Raw genomic sequence first — 19,672 nt, forward strand, 5'->3', positions numbered from 1 at the left:
GAAGACGATATTAATTGAGGCTGGTACCCCACCACCTGGGATTGCTGATGAAGACAGAGCGAGCGTGTTTACTGGTAGTGGGTGTGTGAAATGACCTTCTTCATCACCCAAGAATGGAGGGATGGGTCGGGTAGCTTCGTTTGCGGAGAAGATGTTTTCGAGATCGAGGACAAAGTCGAATACGAGCTCGACAAGTTCGTACGATTTTTTAGGTGTGCCTCGAGGCTCTCTTTCATTAGATGCTTCCCTGATGTCTCGAGACATAGATCGGTATGCTACCGGTGAACAACACATGTCAAGGGCGCATCCACCATCATCGATGCCGATTCTTCCTCACGATGTCGTACCCCCATCCCCTTCATTGCATGAGCTTATTCTCTCGGAACCGGTCTCACTAACCATACCCGAGATGAATGAACCCCAACCCTCCGACTCAAAGTTAGCTCGGCCTCCATCTTGGTTATCCACATCATCAGCTGGCACTGGATCAAGTTCCGGTTATTCACGACTCCTTGACAAAGATTTCTTCGATTCCTTCCCTCCGGTACCTGAAACGTTACCTCCTAGTCATAGCCGGGCTAATAGTCAAAATACGATTCGTACCGTATCCCGACCACATTAACATTTATCTGTCTTTTCCCCCTCTTTGTTGCACGCCTATGGTCGGCCTGCACCGATACTCGTTCTGGAAGCAAAATTTTGGACCTTTGATCCTTGAATTTGGTTATAGCTCTCCACCTACTGGATGTTGGTTGAGAGCAATTCTTTTTTGCACCTCGATGCGGCGATTGAGCTGAGAGCGCTTCCATAAGCGTTCCGTTTCGTTCTCGAGCGTCGTCCGACAACGCCATAGCACAATTTCATGTCCGAACCAATCGGCCAAAATAAATAAATACGCTCGACGCAGACGAAGGTTCTATAATCAAACAGTGGTACAATGATTGTTGAGGGTTTACTATAAGTGAGTTGGAGCAAAGCTGAAACAAAGACAAAGGAAAGAGGGGGAAGGCTATCAGAGAAGCGAAATGGGACCACTCGATAAATAAGAGCAGCGAGGTACGAGATAAAACTGTTTTGGGAGCAAATACGACGTAAAACAACACAGGTTGATCATGGATGAAAAATCAAGAAAACGTGAAGAATGATAGATGATCGCAAAGAGTCTTACATCTTTCAACAACGCTAGCAGCCTAATAAGCATATCGCGTAGTAAAAGTCGAATGGAATTACTCACCGGTGAGTGGGGCTTTAAGTTCCGAGTTTGAGCACAGCGTCAACGAATCCTCTGTAGTTCGTATTGTGCTCGAGAATGAGAAGCTCGCACCAAGCAAACCTATCATAGTCACCAATCAGATTCAGGTCGGAAGAACAAATCCTGGCTTCACCTCCAAGTCGTGCATAAGCGCTTGAGTATCGCGGTGACAATCAACGGTGTCTTTCAGTCTTGTCCACAAGAACAAACCCCTTCCGACAAGATCCATGGTGGGCTGTGACCTAGATGCAATCTCCGTGGCGCGGGCGGTAACGCTGTCGATAACTATAAGCGGACACGCGATCAAAACAAGGTCACGAACGTACCGTTGAAGTGACGATTTGAATCGATCGTATTCCCCCTGGGCAAATGCACGCGTGTCCATGCACTTGTCGAACGTTGTTGAGGCTTGCTCTACGACTTTCATGAGGGATGAAGGGGAACAACAAGGATATCGAAAGCGAAGGAAGAGAAGCGCGACGATGAAAATAATGATGATTGCACCACAAATACTTGCGGCAGTCGGGCGAAGACCAAAGAGATTGAGAAGACTGAGGCCAGCTCCTAGGCTTGGTGCATATCCTTCTGGCATGGCGTTGGTGGATTTGTTTTCACCGGTAACGACTGGAGTATTTATACGGCAAAGTACAGAACAAGCTCACACGAGTTTTAGGCAAAAATAAAGGCTAGTTGATCGGCAGTCATGTGCAGCTTTCAGTTTTTGCACTCGTTTGAAGACTCCAAAATCATAATTCACGACATCTGTCGACATCTGCGGTCCACATAATCACGATTGTGACATCTCCAATGTAGAAAAAACAGCTCCATCGAACTCCGTGCCTGTAGAGTTACTAACTTTCACCTCCTAATTTCCCACACAAGTTTCGGACTATCATGATGGATGTGTCGTGCGTCGTCCCTTTTCAACAATGATTGATGATGTCGTTGAAAGGCCACCTTCGAATAATTCCGCTGAAAGTGGAGTCCATTCCTGAAGTACTGAAACTTATTAGCAGCTCAACTCGAGGCATTGAAGATTAATCAAGTGCAAGTGATGTCAACCAGTTTATATCATAGTTCACCAATATTTTATTCCTCTACCGCGGCAATTCTGGAAGAACTCTGATTCTGCGAACACCAAGATCACACTCGGAGATAACTAACTCGATCGGTTGCAATTGGTCACGGTATTCTTGTCGACTGCGATCAATGGGTAAAGCTGTTGATACCACCCGCCAGTCTGGCCAAAGGCAAACTACTTACATACACGGAATCCAAGAACCCGCTGAACAGCCGCTCCGAGTTTCATCAGCCGTTTTCGAAGACCTTTAGCCTATTATATCCCACGACCTGGGGGTTCTTCTAACTTATCTTTGTAAGTAATAGCTGTTACGATAGCTAGAGAACAAATGTCATAAGTTGTTTCCTGTCGGTGTTTGTATATGTTTACAGTTTCGCTGCCGCTCCTCGACGTGGCAACATGTCTGCCTCGTAACTGCTTCCTTCCCTCAAATTTATTTCTGAATTCTGGTATACTTGAGCGTTACTATCTAGAGCTCATGTATCTCAGGCTGTAATTCGACGATATTGAAGCTTTTGATTCAATGGTTGATTTTCACTGGCCACGACGCGTCGTTGATTTTGAGGTGCGTTAATACACCCTCGAGCATCTAGCTCCTTATTGTTGACTCTCGCCTCCAGTTCTGGGCAGAATACGCGACTTTCATCATTGTTACAGTTCCTCCATTTGACACGACAACGACACATTAACTTAGGCCAGACATGCCATTTATATTGTTCTACGTGCTATCGACACTCGCGTGAACGGCCTGCAGGAGGATCGAAAGAGACAATATGGAACTTGTCGTACTAATAAACTCCCCCACAAATTACAAGTCCACATTACAGACTGAGATTCGAAATGAGCAACAACAAGCCGTGCCACGGGCGAATACATTTTAGATTCAGAATAGCTATAACATTCTTCGGCCTTCATGAGTGACAGCTACCATGCGTCCGAATGCAAAGGACAAAGAATAAAAAACAGCGCATTTCTGGGCTTGATATAGGTTCGGGCTGAAGAATCATATAGAGTAATAGAAGGGAAGGTCAAATAACGAATGGAATGAGAGGTACGCGCACATACCGGCAGGCTCTACAACTCGAAATCCGGCAGTACCAGGACGACGTTGAGGGCCAATATCGTGTCTTCTGTCCTATATCAACGGTGGAGGATGTGAGGGACAGAGAGAATAAGATGTCGAGAGTTTGGTCTCCTTTCGATGTATTGGAACCTCAGCCAGGGCTCAGCGATAGCGATGGGTTATCTTGAGACAAGAAGATGGCCAGTCAGAGACCCTCGCAGTCATATCAAGCGCCAATGGTCAGTGCTGCGAGGAGTTACCAGCCAACGATGGAGAGACATTGTTAAGGGTTTCCTGGTACAGCGGAATCATAGTGGGGGGAGGATTCCTTCAACTGTCGATGTTGAAAAGCAGCTCCCATCAAAGAGCCCTCAGCCACCTGAAAGGGAGATGGTGAAAACTGGCAGTGTGAAGCGAAAGCAAAAGCGAAAGCGAAACATACCTCAACGAAGTGACCCTTCAATTCAACTCCACCTTCTCCGACGACACCCGTATCATGATGCTCGTGATGGCTTTCATCTCCTCACATGCCGTTTCCTCCTCCTCGTGTTGATTCCTGAGCGGCTGCAAGTCGCGCGGTTCATTCTTGAGTTCGATATTGACCGGGCATACCTGCTTCCAGGCAAGGTATTGGTTGCATTGAGTTAAGAAACGGAGATGCCCTCGTCCTTCGTCAACTGTCGTTCCACTCTGAGTAACCTCTGAATGTATGAAAGAAAAGAATTAATCAACCAGAGCGTCAGAAGCCATAATTTTCTCCGCACCTTACTGGTCGAGGCGATCGTTCCGAAACACTCCAACTGAGTTTATGTTCAAGCGTCAGCCTGAACCAGTGAATTGAATAGTGCAGTTTTCGAGGCTCCTAGACATGACTCGCCGATTCCGAAGGCAGCTGCTTTAGTTTTCCCTATGAAATCTGTGAACGTCGATAGGAAAGTAAGCACGGTAGGAAGTCCTTTGAGAGATTCGTATGATTTTCCGAGGGCACGAGTCAATAGAATGGGTAAAATGACATTTCGAAAGGTGGTCACAGACGAGCATCTAGTCAGATCCCGTGAGCTTAAAGCTGAATATTGAATGCTAACGATCAGAACCTCCTACCGCGAATAAGTACAACAATGTGGTGCTCCATCACTCCGCTTTGACGCGTGCGAATGCGTTCCGCATAGTGCGGTCGAGATTCGAGGGAAAGGAGCTCTGACCTCGTCGAGAAAGTGGTCGCGGTTCTGCAAATAGGCACGTGGCACAATCGTTTCTCTTCTCCTCCTCGTAAGTACGCGGGATTCAAATATTCGGCCCTCGTTCGAACCACACCGCAGAACGTGATCGCGATTGATTCCACGGCAGAAGACTCAAGTCAGCATTGACGTATGAGCAAGAAGATGTCTAACAACACCTCCAACATGACATCATCCATTCACTCTCTCCATATAAGTATCCCAACTCCCACCCCAATACCACACTACTACCATCAACAATGTCCAGATTCCTTCTCCGTTCTGCTCCTCTCCTTCGTCGCCCTCTTACGGGCACCATTCATCCCATCCTCAGACGAGCCGTAGCATCGACAGTAACCAACCGTCCCGCCTCCCAAACATTCGAGCACGCCGCCCTCAACATCAAAGAAGAGACCGGAAATGCAGCTGCCGATATTGCCAAAGTCATCGCAGGAGCGAACATGACCAACGACGCCATTAAGGATGAGGGCTCTTTCGTACGCCCTCTCTCTTCTTCTCGCCAAGTCTTAGAACCAATTATTTCTCCCTCCTACAGCTCGGCATAACCAGCAACATCGCCTCCCAAGTTCCCAAACCCTACCTAGTTATGGGTCTCGCCGGTGGTCTTCCTTACGTCGGTGCATCCCTCACAACCGTCTATCTCGCCTCTCAAGCTGGCCTCGCCGCCTCCGGTGCTCAGATCAACATGGACCCAGGCGTCGCTCTAACCATTCTCGATCAAGCTCTCAACCTCCAAGTCACCTACGGGGCCGTTATGCTCTCATTCTTGGGTGCTCTACACTGGGGAATGGAATTCTCCGGGTTTGGTGGGCACCAAGGATACCGCCGCCTCATGCTCGGCGCAGCTCCCATCGTATTTGCATGGCCTACGTTGGCGTTGCAGCCGATGACAGCGTTGTTGTTCCAGTGGGTCGGGTTCACGGGTCTTTGGTGGGCGGATGCGAAGGTTACTGGGATGGGGTGGGCACCGAAGTGGTATGCGCAGTATAGGTTTTATTTGAGCATTCTTGTCGGGACTTGGTGAGTACTTTTGCGTGTGTTTATCCCGTTACTGACTGCCTTGCTTTTTTCTTCTTCTTTCTGCTTAGCATCATTGGATCGCTCGCTGGAACATCGTACTATGGGCCTGTAGCGGGACATGGGTTCATTGCGCGTGATCTGGAACTGATCAGGGAACAGAGGAAGAGCCTAATCAAGGAGGGCGAAGGTGTGGTCACGAAAGGAAATATTGGGTCGACGTTGGATGACAAGGGCGATGCTTTTGTTGTTCTGCGCAAGAAGAAGGAGCCAGAGGAGGACAAGCAGTAAAAAGATACCCGAAAGGAACTCGTCAATCAAACATCTCTGTATGTGCAAAATGTACATTGTGTATTATATCATACCTAGCTTCGTGATGTAAATATATCCTGCAATTTTGAAGGTTCATGCTGTGTCTGATGGCTAGTCAGAAAAACTGAATGAGGAGAGTTTCAAACATGTAAGTAGTCCTCGCCCACCAATAGCAGCCACCCAGATCTTGATCCCCGCCCTCTTCAGATCATGTATGGTCTCCAGTACCCCATCCTGCAAACTATCCCAATAGCTCCCAAAAGTTTCACATCCCTCTCCAACCCCTCCGCCACTGCTTCCACCTTCTCCTCTCGATTGTCCAACGAAACAGAAGCCTCATGATACTTCTCAGTCCACAACTCGTACTCCTCATCCGGAATAATCTTATACGCCAACGTCAACGTCCTCAACCCTCTCAAAAATGATATTATCAGCTCCCTTCATCAACAAAAACACCCTGTTTCTTTCGAACGACAACGGACATCCTCTAATTCGTTGAACTCATGAACTCGAGGATATTCAACAGCTCGTACTTCTCATAACGATCGTTCTTGCTTGAAATCCCAGACTGAGAGCCCGGATGCGAATGAGAACGCCACTGAGATTGTTCCTCCGACATCGGTGACTGCAGATACAGAATCTCCCGATCTCTCCCTCGAAATGTATACCCAGCATCAGCAGCAGCTCTTACTAGCGCAGCCTCATCTGGAGACTGAGCTTTGTATTCGATCTTCCTCCGTCTCCGTCTCTTTATCCTCCGACGTCAACACCGTATGACACGACCCGAGAACCGTAAAAAACCCATTCAACATCCGAGCGTGAGTGGCGGATAGGGAAATCGGGTTTTTGTGCTGAGGGGTTCTCGAATGTCGGTTTACAAGATCTGGGAGAACGGAAAAACTGGGTGCTTGTTCACCGTGGTGGGATTCGTGTTCGTGGGGGGTCTCGCTTTCCTTTTCCGTATCTGGTTCGCCCATGTAAACTCTTCCACCGATGGAACATTTACCCGAATATCATGGAATTCTGAGCAAAAGAAAGAAAAGGGTAGGTTAAGCTTGCTTGGAGCAGATAACATATGTTGTTTCTTTCTTTATCACACCTGCGTCAGAGTACCCGTCTTGTCCGAAAGAATATACTTGATTTTGACCCACGTCGTCAGAAAGATTCCAAGATCTCGCGAGAGTAGTACAGTTCGCACGCCTCGATTGAGATGTACAAGGATATCGGCACAATATTTTTGGAACCTGGAGATAAAACTGTTAGATAGTTAGCAGGTCGAGAGCTAGAGCATGAGGACGTACGTGATGAGCGCGAAAGCCCAAGTGACTAGACCGTTGATCTTTGGGTTATCATCCTTTGTGTTTGCACCGAATAACCGCGGTGCTCCCGGTCATAGTATCGTTGTTCCAAAAGGTCTCGAAGAGACTCTCTACGCTGAAAGCCGCCAACTTGGAGTAACAAGCGACGAATCGGTTGGGCTTTTTGGTGATCGTAATTCGAGACGATGAGAGTGGTTCATGTGCACGTTAGTAAGGGAAAGGTGGGGAAGAGTCAGAGGAGCGGGAACGTTAATGCGTTACAGCAGATTGCAGAACTTGTGGATTTATTTATTTTTTCTCAGGTCATGAAAAATTTGCCCACTGGCAGCAGTCGTAACGTCGTAGCGAGCTCAATCTTCAATCAATCCTAGATATTTCCGTAGTTCTGGATAGCGGTAATCGGTAGTTAGAGAATGTCAATGATTTTATGCACTATCCAGGCGGCCAGCACTATGCCATTTCCGGCCAACGATGGGCAACTCGTACGCGCGTAAGATATCAATGTCATTCTCTAGCTACTGAGTACAGCTATCCAGAACTACAAGAATAACTATGGTTTATCGACAACTGAGTGAGCTGCAGCGGTTGCGACTGCTGGACAGTATTTCACGGCCTGAGAAAAAAAAAATCGCGCGTTTATCAATGACCGCGACACGCCCTCGTTACAGTCGTTCTCGAAAACCTTGCGCCGCGTCTTTTGCGCGTGCGAAAAATTAAAAAAATTCAAAGAAATTCACAGAAATTCAAAAAACTCTGTAAATTCAGTGTAGCTCTATTCCACTCTATATGCATTCCTTTTTCAGTCGTAAACGCCCGGAAATGTCATGGTCTACCGTCACATCAACACAGATATGAAGAAACATGCATCGTACTACCTCCTAGAAGAAGGCTCTCGATGTCGTGTTGGATGCTCTGGGTGTTTCAGATGACAGTGTACAGCAGTGGAGATGGAGTAAAGAGAAACATAGGGCTGTCAGAGTACTCACACTACCTCAAGGACATCCAAGATTTCTCGAAACCGCTGTATCCGTCGAGTTGAATCAGCTGGTGTGCAAGACACCCTCAGTTTTCGCTTCACGAAATCTGGACCACCGTCTGGCAATCATGCACGGCGGCCAGTCAATATCGATACCAACGATCCAACGAAAGCTTGTCGAGCTTGGACTCCACCAGAAGTACTTAGGAAAAATTGCCTTGCAGCATTATGAAGCTCTTCACACTGACAGTGCATGGTTGGATCACATCATTCAAAACTTCATGGCTGAACAGATTATATTTGTTGACAGTGAATCTTCGAAGTATGATCGTCCAATTGCAGGGCAGTATGAGCACAACATAGGGAAATTCCAGAAGATTTCAACAGAGGCGAGACGAGAGCGAAGGTCCTCAATCACTCCCCATTCTAAGGCTTCGGCTGTGTAGCTTCGTAGACTTCCCTTCCAGCTGCTCAATATCATACCCGTAGCCTGTTTATGCTGTTGTCAAGCTGGTTGCAAGCTGGGCTAAGAAATTTCAATGTCAAACAGGTTTTTCCTCTTCAGTCTTCACTCATGCCATTTCCCTCTTTTTCAATAAACACACCTTCTCAATCACTCTGGAACCCCTCGTTTCCATCGACCTAAATCCTATTTTCCAGAATCCCAACCCAGAATTGATGTTTCCGAAGGGCTGTGGTTACCACGTCGTACCTCAGCGGAAGAGTGCCCCGTAAAAATAGCTTTTCCTTGCCGCCATCCTCTATAAAATCCTCAGGATGATATAGGAATGTCAGTCTATACTGATTATATGAATCTCAGTACCTTTTCACCAAGCTGAAGTGTCGTTGGGCCCGCACACCGTCGTCGCTGACATGGTCGGATTCAGTAGCGTTGTTCGTTTCTTTGACTTGTTTCTGGACTTGTTTCTGGACGTATGTTGTAGCACTTGATATTCTGATGCAGTTCCAGTAGTAAAAGATGTGAATTGAGACGTAGAGCGAATTAAAATAATTTACAGGCATTTTTTGAATTTTTTTTGAATTTTTTAATTTTTCGCACGCGCGAAAGACGCGGCGCAAGGTTTTTGAGAACGACTGTAGCGCCAACTATCATACACAATACTTACACACGACAACAATACCAACAGCTTCACAACCAAGAGACCAGGGGCCCACAGCTTGGGCAAAGTAGAATAGAAGGAGAAGGAATGGCAGCGCTCTATCGAGCGCTCCCGTGTGTAGCACTAGACGGCTTGTAATACGTTTGTCATTTACTTGCGTCTGTCGAAGGAAGCAAAGCTGCCGCTGGTGGATCGTTGTTTTATGCCCCTTGTAAAGGACGAATATATTGCTGTCGGGCGATTTGTGATTATAGGGTCTCCAGTCTTCGTCAAGAAGCTTGTGGCCGATTTGTGATTGCAAGGCTGTAGGCTTCTCCCGAGCTTAACGTCAATTTAGTGCCGAAAGTTTCAGAGGGGTTGACGGAAAGTCGAAATCATAATGTCGAAAGACCTTAGCACTGACACTAGGGTTATTGATTTCCATTCCAAATCTCCCTAGTACAACCGACAACTCGGGCATGGCCTGCTTCTAATAGAAAAATAAAAATAAACGCTATAGGCCAGGCCAACGGTGACCGACTCCGAATTTGAAGGAAAGCTGTAGAGGAGGTTGTAGTCATGACTACTTAGTGTCGCGGCAGGATTCGAATAAGACTCTTGAAGGAGGGCATACTATTGAATTATCCCTGTCCTCGAGTCTAATTTTCACAGCAAGTATGAGCGAGAAACAAGTGCGTTCTTTCCAGATCGTACTGAGGTTTTAAACTTTTGATCGTGTCAGTGCTCGCGGAGTGGGAGAACTTCTTCCAAAGGTGCCGCAGTTGAGAAATATTGGTGAACTATGATATAAACCAAGTTTCAGTACTTCATTGATGGATGAAAAGGGGAGACTCGGAAACGCGAAGCACAACACCGTGTTGACGCTCACAGCTAACCTGACCAAATTTGGACTAGGCACGTAAGTGTGAAAAGTACTCTGACGGCCAACCATGAAGCCAATAAGTACTGTTGCCGTATAAATACCCCAGCTGTTACTGGTGAAGAGATCACACAAGTCCGCCAACGCCATGCCAGAAGGATATGCACCAACTATAGGAGCTGGCCTCAGTCTTCTCAATCTCTTTGGACTTCGCCCAACCGCCGCAAGTATTTGTGGTGCAATCGTCATTGTTTTCCTCATCGCGTTTCTCTTCCTTCGCTTTCGGTATCCTTGTTGTTCCCTAGTGTTGTTGAGGGCCGGGTCGGGCTCAAAACCCTGGGGTCAGGTCGGGTTTCTGAGGGTCAGGGCTCACCAAATCTCGAGCCCCCGCCCTAGCCCTCGATAGCCCTAAGCCCGGGGTCAGGTCAGGCTTGAGCCAGGGCTCATGAGTCATCATATTTAGTCATTATTTATCACCATTTCTGGACAGTATTGTGATGTTATCTGTGTAATAACAAGTAGAATTAATGTTGTGGGATGAAAAGCAATGTTTTGGCAACACTGTGAGCTATCATTCCCATCTGAGCATATGATCCAACATTAAATAATCAATAATTGCACTAGAAATGATGGTAATTAGTGAAAATCATAGTATCATTTGTATAACTTACATGTGTTGATAAAGAAGGCGGCGAAAAATGTACGGATAAGCGTCCTATAATGGTAAGTATCCCACGTGACTGGGCCCCAGGCCTTGAGCCGGGGTCAGGGCTTTTCAAACTCCAAGCCCGAGCCCTGACCCCAATGAGCCCTTCCAAGAGGGTCGGGCTGGGCTTCAAAAGCCCGGGTCGGGTCGGGTCAGGTCAGAGGGCTTGAGCCTGACCTTCAACAACACTATTGTTCCCCTTCATCACTCATGAAAGTCGTAGAAGAAGCCTCAACAACGTTCGACAAGTGCATGGACACGCGTGCATTTGCCCAGGGGGAATACGATCAATTCAAATCGTCGCTTCAACGGTACGTTCGTGACCTTGATTTGATCGCGTGTCCGCTTATAGTTATCGACAGCGTTACCGCCTGCGCCACGGAGATCGCGTCTAGGTCACAGCCCACCATGGATCCTGTCGGAAGGGGTTTGTTCTTGTGGAGAAGATTGAAAGACACCGTTGATTGTCACCGCGATACTCAAGCGCTTATACACGACTTGGAGGTGAAGCCGGTATTTGCTATTTCTGCCCTCAATCTGACTGGTGACTATGATAGTTGTGCCTGATGCGAGCTTCTCATTCTCGAGCACAATACGAGTTACAAGGAATTCGTTGACACGCACATACTCGGAACTTCCACGCCCCACTCATAGGTAAAAGACAGGTGAGTAATTCCATTCGACTTTTACTACACCAAATTTGAATGCCTTAAGTAGCGCTAATGATCCCAACACTCAGGTTGACAGATGGACTTCCATAAGGCTATTAGGGATCATCGATCATTCTTCATGCACTTTTCTTGGTTTTCATCTGTGATGTTTGCGTCGTAATCTGCTATCAAAACTGTTTTATCTCGTACCTCGCCTCTCTTGTTTTATTTCTACTGCTCTACTATTCCCCTCGGACTCCTTCCCCTTTGTTACGAATCCTTGTACCTCGGACTTGTCCTGTGTTTTCTTCAACACGCCCCTCCTGACCTCCCGCCTCAAAGTAAATTTTCTTCTCGGTCTTTGCAGGGCGGCCGTCTAATCATAGAATATGTGCACCTACATCAGTCACGGCTTCGGACTCGTACCTGCCAGCCAGCCTTCACCATGTCCTTTGTAGGGTCCTACTTCTCCGTATTTCACATTACGAATTGTACCATAGCCCTCTTTGACTTACTTGTCGCCAGTCACCTCTACGTAACATTACCGGATGATCGACGAGTACTTTCGGAGATATTTCACAAGGTGAGTATTCAGATATACATGTATCGCGTTCAACTTGCCCGGATCGAGGTGGGGTGAACGATATCGATAGGAACGCTGGTGACATGCTCCAGGTCCCAACCCCCCCGGACGACCATTTTCGTCGGATATCAACGACGCTTCTGGCTCATTTCTCCGTTCTCCGTTCTTGTGTGGGACAAGGAAGCCCGGCGAAGACGATTTTATTACGACTGAGCTGAAGGGTGCGTTGAGGCTTGATGGGACGGCAACTTTTGAGGGCGGCAAATCTGACGAAAGGGACTTTTCTTCCGAATTAGACCCTCTTGTGATTGTTGAGCTGTACTTGAAAGAGAACACATTTTGACCTGACAAGGTTGGATTCATTCTCGCTACAAATTTTACAATTCTCTTTTGCAATCGTTCGACCACCAAATAGATAACAAACGAAAAGAAGAACCAGCTACTGTGGCTCAGGTACCGGGACTCCGGTTGCAATAGCAGCAGGGAATACCGGTGCATTCGAGCCGTCAATGCTAAACGGTTGAACCCTCGTCGTTCTGAGGTCACCACATCCTAGATTTGGCGCGGCTTTTCCGTGGTAAGCAAAGTACCACTTGGACCCAACTTGGAACATGAAGCTGCAAGACGCAAGGGGGGAGAGGGGGGGGGAGCGGTGAGTTAGAGATAGAATTAAGAAAGAGGATAATGCAAGCGACGTACTGATGTCCGGGTCCATACACACCAGCAGCCGTGTTCTTCGTGAAAACTGGGTTCGGGTTCTAAATAAAGCAACGGAGATAGTGAGTGATTCTTGCGTCCATGGTGATTCGCAAGTGGATTTCTTCACCTTTGTCCAGCTACTGGCGACCATCGGGTCTGCTCCAGTTCTCAAAGTTAACATTCCTAAAGCCTGAGAACGTATCAGGTCAAATCGCCTGCGTCATGTTGCCCTGAACTGTAAAAAACAACGTACGTAGTCATCCGTAGAGCAGTGTCCACCCGAGTATACGATCTATAAGAACACGTTAAATTCGTCAACTTCCTTCAAGTGGACAAGACAACGCACATGAGTGATGCCGTTTACGGTAATAGCCTCTGTGTAACAACACATAAATGAACGAGATTGTCCATACTTGGCCAACAAACTCCGTACCTGGTCCCTCTTGTACAGGAGTGGCAGCTTTTTCCTGAATTATAGGATTTAAAAAAAGCAAGTTTCAAAAGTTCGTTCCATCATGATTCAAAAAAAAAAAAAGTTGGCTCGTACCCAATTCTGAGTCGGACAACTGATCGTTACCGCGTTCCCACTCAACTGTGTCGGACTACTCATCTTGACGATGTACGTGCACTGAGTCCACGGGCTTGATGTTTGCAGTCCTGAGAAGAGCAAGTAAAGTTGGTTGTTGAGTTGTAGGATACTTCCATCGACAGCCCATTGGTTGAAGTTCGGAGGAATGAGAGAGTTGACGTAGGTGTATGGCCCGGTCGAAGGGTCATTAGGGTCTGTGCCACCCCGGAGGACGTGCAGGCGGTGGGTATTGTCATCACCGTTTCCGGCGACAGCGTAGTATCTGTGGATCGCCGGGGGTTGAGGAAAAATACAGTCGTGAAACTTTCTGGGGGTCCTCACATATACCAATTGCCGTTTAGGAACCTATGGACAGGGTTAAAGGTATATGAGAGGTTTAGCCAAATGAGAAATGGGAACTCACCAGAACTCCGGTGCCCTTCAGTTGCATTCAAGAACAGATCAGCCAAGAACACAGGCAACGTGTACAACGGAAGGGCCATTCTTACCAAAAGTCGAAATTCCTGTGGTTTCAAGCAAACATCAGCCTACACTTTTCAATAGTGAGGATACCGTACCTCCCAGCCGTACTGTCCGAGAACAGCACCTTCGCCGTCGCGGTCTTAAGCCCTTCAACGGTAGTTGCCGACCTCATAGCAATGTTAACGCTCTGAGTCGAAGTCAAGAAATATCTCCCGTTGATGAATCTCAAGCATGGGTCGGCTCCCTAAGCGATAGATCCAGCACGAAAAGAAAATTCGTGGTGAGTGTTAGACAGTCGAACCCGTTACATATATGGATTGGCCCCACCCGCTGTTGATTCAAAGGATTTGTGAATGTTCCAGCCCGAGCATCCAAGGTCACATTCGTTGATATAGGTACAAGAGCGAAGGCGGACGCGAGTAGAGTGCAGAGCGCAAAGAGAGAAGCTTTTCCGAATGAAACCATGTTGTTTTGTGGATCCGGGGTTCCTTCGAGTGTCAGTTCGCTGGGCAGGATATTTATACGGATGCAAGGTGATTTCCACGAAAAAAATCAAGAACGGTCCGGAGAACGGACGGATCCCAGGTGGTTAAGAACATGTGCCATTCATACAGGAATCGCAGGGGCCCGAATGGAAATAGAACAACGACTTTGACTGGATCCACTGAATGATGTGGTAGAAGACCAGGGAACACAGTGTATGGTTGTTAAATCATGCGACCATGGTTCGTATGGAAGATTATTTATACGAATTTGTTGACGATGACATGGTTAGGCGGTTGTTATTCGGTTTCTTAATCTCTCCCGCTCCCCGAGCTTCAAGCGTTGGTGAGTGCAAGTTTCTTCAATGAATGGTGTATCGCGACTCCAGGTGCGTGCGGGACATCGTTCGACGCTCGCCAGTTTCCCATAAAAATTAACAGCGACGATTTAGATTTTGGATACCCAGAAGGTTAAGTATTCTCTGACTTTTGAGCATGAAAGTTTGTGGCTGGAAGAGCTTCAGATTCAATGAAAACGGAGTTTGCAAAGAAGAGTCACTGGTACAAGCTGCATATGCACTCCCCAATCATCTGGACCCGTCTTCTTTTCTCAATTGTAACCGACACTGGATCGCAAGCATCAGCCATCATCAAGTTTAGCATAGCAAAGGTCGAAATCAAAGTTAAATACGAACCTTGCATGGGATATGAGGCTGACCATTCTGATGCCAATCATCGTTCCTGAAAGTGACTGATATAAGAAACAGTGCTCAAGACCATCGGCTTGGAGCGCTTTGAGCGCCTGAGTCGGGCCGTGGTCCGGCACTACTCCCGGACCGCAAACGTTCAGTGCAAAAACGCGGGTGAATACGTAGACTATTGTAAATACGGTACATGCTCCTAAGGGAAAAGTTAATTGAGTTCTCCAGAATTGCAGGGTAGAGTAATTATCAAGACTAAAAAAAAAGAGGGAAACGACAGCCTGACTCTGAAAGTACCAGACGTATAAAAAGTGAACAAATACTTTAAGATAGCACAAAACGCGTAAACTAGCAGTGGGATAATCAATTTTTTTAAGAAGAAGATTCTAGCATAAGGGCAAAACATTCAGTAGGGGGGAAAGTTATAACCAAATTCAAAGGTCCAAAAATTTGCTTCCAGAACGAGTGTCGGTGCAGGCCGACCGTAGGCGTGCAACAAAGAGGGGGGGAAGACAGATAAATGTTAATGTGGTCGGGATAGGGTACGAATCGTATTTTGACTATTAACCCGGGTATGACTGGGAGGTAACGTTTCAGGTACTGGAGGGAAGGAATCGAAGAAATCTTTGTCAAGGAGTCGTGAATAACCGGAGCTTGATCCAGTGCCAGCTGATGATGTGGATAACCAAGATGGAGGCCGAACTAATTTTGAGTCGGAGGGTTGGGGTTCGTTCATCTCTGGTATGGTTAGTGAGACCGGTTCCGAGAGAATGAGCTCATGCAACGAAGGGGATGGGGATGGGACATCGTGAGGAAGAATCGGCATCGACGATGGTGGATGCGCCCTTGACATAGGTTGTTCACCGGTAGCACACCGATCTATGTCTCGAGACGTCAGGGAAGCATCTAATGAAAGAGAGCCTCGAGGCACACCTAGAAAATCGTACGAACTTGTCGAGCTTGTATTCGACTTTGTCCTCGATCTCGAAAACATCTTCTCCGCAAACGAAGCTGCCCGACTCATCCCTCCACTCTTCTTTGGTGACGAAGAAGGCCATTTCACACTCCCACTACCAGTCGTAAACACACTCGCTCTGTCTTCATCAGCAATCCCAGGTGGCGGGGTACCAGCCCCAATTAATATCGTCTTCCCTGATCGAGATCCAGATCGTGTTCTGGTCCGGGTCTCAAGCAAAGTCCTTGAGCCAGCGAGATTTGGGCTGTAATCGGGAGGTGTAACCACAGTCACAGAATCGTCTGATGAGAGCTCGGACGAATTTGAGACACTATGACGTGGATACGCACCAGCATGCGAACGTGATGAGCTGGCGAACCGCCGGATGCTTGAAAGATATTTCCCTGGAGGTGATTTAGGTGGAGGTGTAGGGGGTATATCATCTGAGTCCCTACCAGGTCCTGTTGCCGAGCTTGCCGAGGCTGAGCTGTCGGTATGTTTTGGTTCAGTAGATAAGGCATGAATTGAACGGGCCTTCCCAGGTTTGGGTAAAGGCGGCGGTTCTAAAGAGAAACTGGGAAGAGGAGGCACAGTTGCTGACTGCGAGGAACGCAACGTATCCATCGACTTGGACCTCGATATGTCTTTAACACTGGCCCCAGGAGGTGGTGGTGAGGCAGGTATCGATTCCATGGGAGGTACACCTTCCCGCCGAGCATTCTTCCCTATACCGAAAGTCCTCTTCAGGCTTAGCTTACGCTTCTTTCCTTCAGAGTCGTGACTCTTGCCACTTTTGCCACTGTTCGTCCTCTTCAACTTCATAGCCTCCTCAGGGTGCTCCCTCTCCCTCTCCCTTCCCTTCTCGTTAGCACCTCGGCCGACCACCTCCCGCTTCGCCCCGCTCTCATCAGGATAGTCACCAATCAGGAGCCTACTTTCCAACAACACCGATTGCTGCATGAGCATTGACAATTCGTTGAACCCGGGACTCATAGGTTCAGCCACTGACGCTGGCTTTCTCTTCGATGGAGTAGACGGAGCCTTCTTCGAGGATGCCGGTAGCGTTTGCGTCTCTCGCACTTTCCTATGAACCACCGCCGAGAACGTCGACACCCTGTTATTGATCTTCTCGTACTCAGGCTCCGTATATCCACGTGAGTGTGAGGGTCTCAGAGTCGATGAACCCCCTCCAACAGTCACGGTTCCAAACTCGGAGATCCCCGTATCCTCCTCTGGGATGTCATTGTCACTTCGTTTCTGTATATACAAAGGCTCGACAGTTGAGGGTGTCGATGAATCAGTGGTTTGCCTTTCAGAAGAGGCAGGAATGAAAATCGGAACACCTCGGCTGGTTGCAGGAGATATCCTCTGAGCGAACAATACGTGACCGGGACTCGACGAATCCATCATGCTCGCGGGGCGCGAAGCTATCGTGACCGTCTGGGAAGTTTGGGAAGTTTGGGATATGTACGAGTCGCGAGCGGTAGGCAATTCGGAAGAAGTCTGTGAGTCCTCTGAATCAATCATAGAGCCTGTAGCGGCTTTCGAGGGGGTGGAAGGTGCCAATCGCGTTGGATCAGGAAGAGGATCCTTGGAAGAAGCTACTGGTGATACATCATTATCGAGGCTATCTCCACTGCTTTGGGCAAGAGAAGATCGTTCTTCAAATGAATTGTTCATCGGAGACCTCCTTTTAATTGGTCTGACGAATAGATCAGAGTCATCTAGAGGAGAAAACGTTGAGAAATGGCGTCGATAAACAAGTAAATGCTTACCATCTTCATCGACTTCCTTCAGGACCCTTGTATCCTGTATAGTACTCTCAGAACTGGCACCCGAATCACTTTCATCCTCCGATATGTTAGTCGCTCCTGCCGTCTCGACTGGCAATTGCTCAAGGGAGGTGAGTACCGTAACGTGAGTCTCAGAAAGCGCGCTAAAAACAGATAGACACATCAGTGTCGATAGTGACAGATCGAATGACAGACATCATACATTTCTTGAGAAAGCTCGTCGGATGACTTCGTCTCCGACTCTGCAGGAACAGGCACAGCTGGAGGGAGAGCCGGAGGCTCAACGTCAACGGATGCGTTAATGTGATCGACTGCGGAATTTGGGAGAACTTCATCGACAACCTTTGGGTTAGTGACTGGCTCGTTCACAGGTGCATCGAACGTTATGGAAGAAGAGTCTCCTGCGTCAGGTGCAATGGAAGAAATGGAAACAGGCTGCGATTGTAAATTGGAAGACTGGGAAGTCTCGAGTGATTCAGTCTCTGGATGCTCGCTCTCAACCTCTGATGAAGAAATCGGAAGTGGGAGTGTGGGTTCTTCCTGTTGAATCTGGGCTTGTATATGTTCCCGATCATCATCATAACCCGTCACCTGGAACCGATTAGTGGTGCAATTTTACAGCATGAGCGGCGTGGTAAACACACCTTGTCATCCTCTAATATTAAATCTGGTCCCACTTCTTCCGCTTCTCCGGTAGAAACGACAATAGACGGGGCCGTTTGTTGCACATTTTGAGAAACATCATCAACGCCTATAGGCGGAGAATTCTGACGACTCGAGCCAGTTAAGTTCGGCGATAACGACGTCTCCCGCGACCGCGGGTCATACACTACCTGTTGATCACTTTCAACTTTCCGCGCCAACTCCAACGCGGTAGCAAACGCGATCCCTCTCCGCACAGAATCCGAAGCCACTCTACGCTCAGCTTTAGCCACTCTCTCCGGGCGTGGCGGATCTGATAGTGACGGTACCGGAGGAACCGGCGACGACGTACGCGAAGCAGAGGTATACGACAAAAACTGCTGTGGTTGTCCCAATGACGAATCAGGAGGCTCAAATCCACCCGTATCTTCACTATTTTCATCATACTCCAACCCAGGTATCTTCCCATTCCCATCAAGAGCAAACGAATGTGAATGTCGGGCTTCTGACCGACTCGGCGGCGACGGGCCCGTTAGGTGGGTTGAAATTCCTCCACTACTGAGTTGTGGTCCTGTTGTATGGGACCGTGCGGCTGAGGGTATTCTGTTGCCATACAACTCGCCTCTGCGTTTAATTGGACCTTTCTCCACTGGAGGGGGTGCTCCCAACCCGAAACTACCCCGAGGAACAGGTACTCCTCCTTTTTTCTCGAACCTCGCAATTTTCTCTTTGAGTGCCCCACCTCCACCACTCCCAGTCGTTTGAGGGGTCAGGAAAGATGAGCCTGTGGAGGTCGTCGGAGGGGGTGATAGAGGCCGTTGCCGTTGGGATGCATTATTGCGTTGTTCAATTGCAGCAATACGCTCCTTGAGGTTAGCAGGCTGTACTCTTGAGGACCTTGAGATGTATAAAGTTGAGGGGGGATGGAACTTTAAATACGAAAAAAAAACAACGTACATGAAGAGAACGAATTACAGCCCGACCAGCGACTGTAGTTCCGTCACTAAAGGAGAGAGAAAAGAGAGAAAAGGGTCCGGAAGCGTAAACGGAGAGCACGCTGGCACTGAAACTAATAGAGGACGGCGATGGTGGTCACAATTCGAAAGGTGAACCATACAGCACAGCGCCCAACTTTCTTACAGCCGATCATGTAAGCAATACACTAGTACTGT

General features: G+C 47.9%; 5 protein-coding genes across 6 annotated transcripts; 3 read left to right on the forward strand and 2 right to left on the reverse strand.

The window, feature by feature from the left end:
- Positions 1 to 121: 121 nt before the first annotated feature.
- E1B28_009261 (uncharacterized protein) lies at positions 122 to 622 on the forward strand (the record flags this gene model as incomplete). Its single annotated transcript, XM_043154139.1, has 2 exons — positions 122 to 212; positions 267 to 622. 2 exons carry the CDS (start codon positions 122 to 124, stop codon positions 620 to 622), a joined length of 447 nt encoding a protein of 148 aa, XP_043009429.1.
- Positions 623 to 1,355: 733 nt separating this feature from the next.
- E1B28_009262 (uncharacterized protein) lies at positions 1,356 to 1,844 on the reverse strand (the record flags this gene model as incomplete). The annotated part of the gene is made up of 2 exons (XM_043154140.1): positions 1,356 to 1,527; positions 1,579 to 1,844. 2 exons carry the CDS (start codon positions 1,842 to 1,844, stop codon positions 1,356 to 1,358), a joined length of 438 nt encoding a protein of 145 aa, XP_043009430.1.
- A 3,015-nt stretch (positions 1,845 to 4,859) lies between these two features.
- Positions 4,860 to 7,203, forward strand: E1B28_009263 (uncharacterized protein). Its single transcript, XM_043154141.1, has 3 exons — positions 4,860 to 5,110; positions 5,170 to 5,654; positions 5,723 to 7,203. The coding sequence occupies exons 1-3, from the start codon at positions 4,874 to 4,876 to the stop codon at positions 5,940 to 5,942; spliced, it is 942 nt and encodes a 313-aa protein (XP_043009431.1). The 5' UTR covers positions 4,860 to 4,873; the 3' UTR covers positions 5,943 to 7,203.
- Positions 7,204 to 11,154: 3,951 nt separating this feature from the next.
- On the forward strand, positions 11,155 to 11,561 carry E1B28_009264 (uncharacterized protein; the record flags this gene model as incomplete). Its single annotated transcript, XM_043154142.1, has 3 exons — positions 11,155 to 11,255; positions 11,307 to 11,448; positions 11,502 to 11,561. The coding sequence occupies 3 exons, from the start codon at positions 11,155 to 11,157 to the stop codon at positions 11,559 to 11,561; spliced, it is 303 nt and encodes a 100-aa protein (XP_043009432.1).
- A 3,656-nt stretch (positions 11,562 to 15,217) lies between these two features.
- Positions 15,218 to 19,638, reverse strand: E1B28_009265 (uncharacterized protein). Of its 2 annotated transcripts, XM_043154144.1 has the most exons (8): positions 19,458 to 19,638; positions 18,503 to 19,397; positions 18,061 to 18,449; positions 17,841 to 18,001; positions 16,521 to 17,789; positions 16,416 to 16,469; positions 16,044 to 16,330; positions 15,218 to 15,989 (listed from the first exon to the last, which is right to left on the reverse strand). In XM_043154144.1, coding segments are annotated over exons 1-7 (2,853 nt in total). In that variant the 5' UTR covers positions 19,460 to 19,638; the 3' UTR covers positions 15,218 to 15,989; positions 16,044 to 16,247. The 2 variants fall into 2 exon arrangements, with proteins under 2 accessions (XP_043009434.1, XP_043009433.1); XM_043154143.1 differs by having other exon boundaries at positions 16,044 to 17,789.
- Positions 19,639 to 19,672: the final 34 nt, after the last annotated feature.

Source organism: Marasmius oreades, chromosome 5 (genome assembly GCF_018924745.1).
Source record: "Marasmius oreades isolate 03SP1 chromosome 5, whole genome shotgun sequence".
Classification (NCBI taxonomy): Eukaryota; Fungi; Basidiomycota; class Agaricomycetes; order Agaricales; family Marasmiaceae; genus Marasmius; species Marasmius oreades.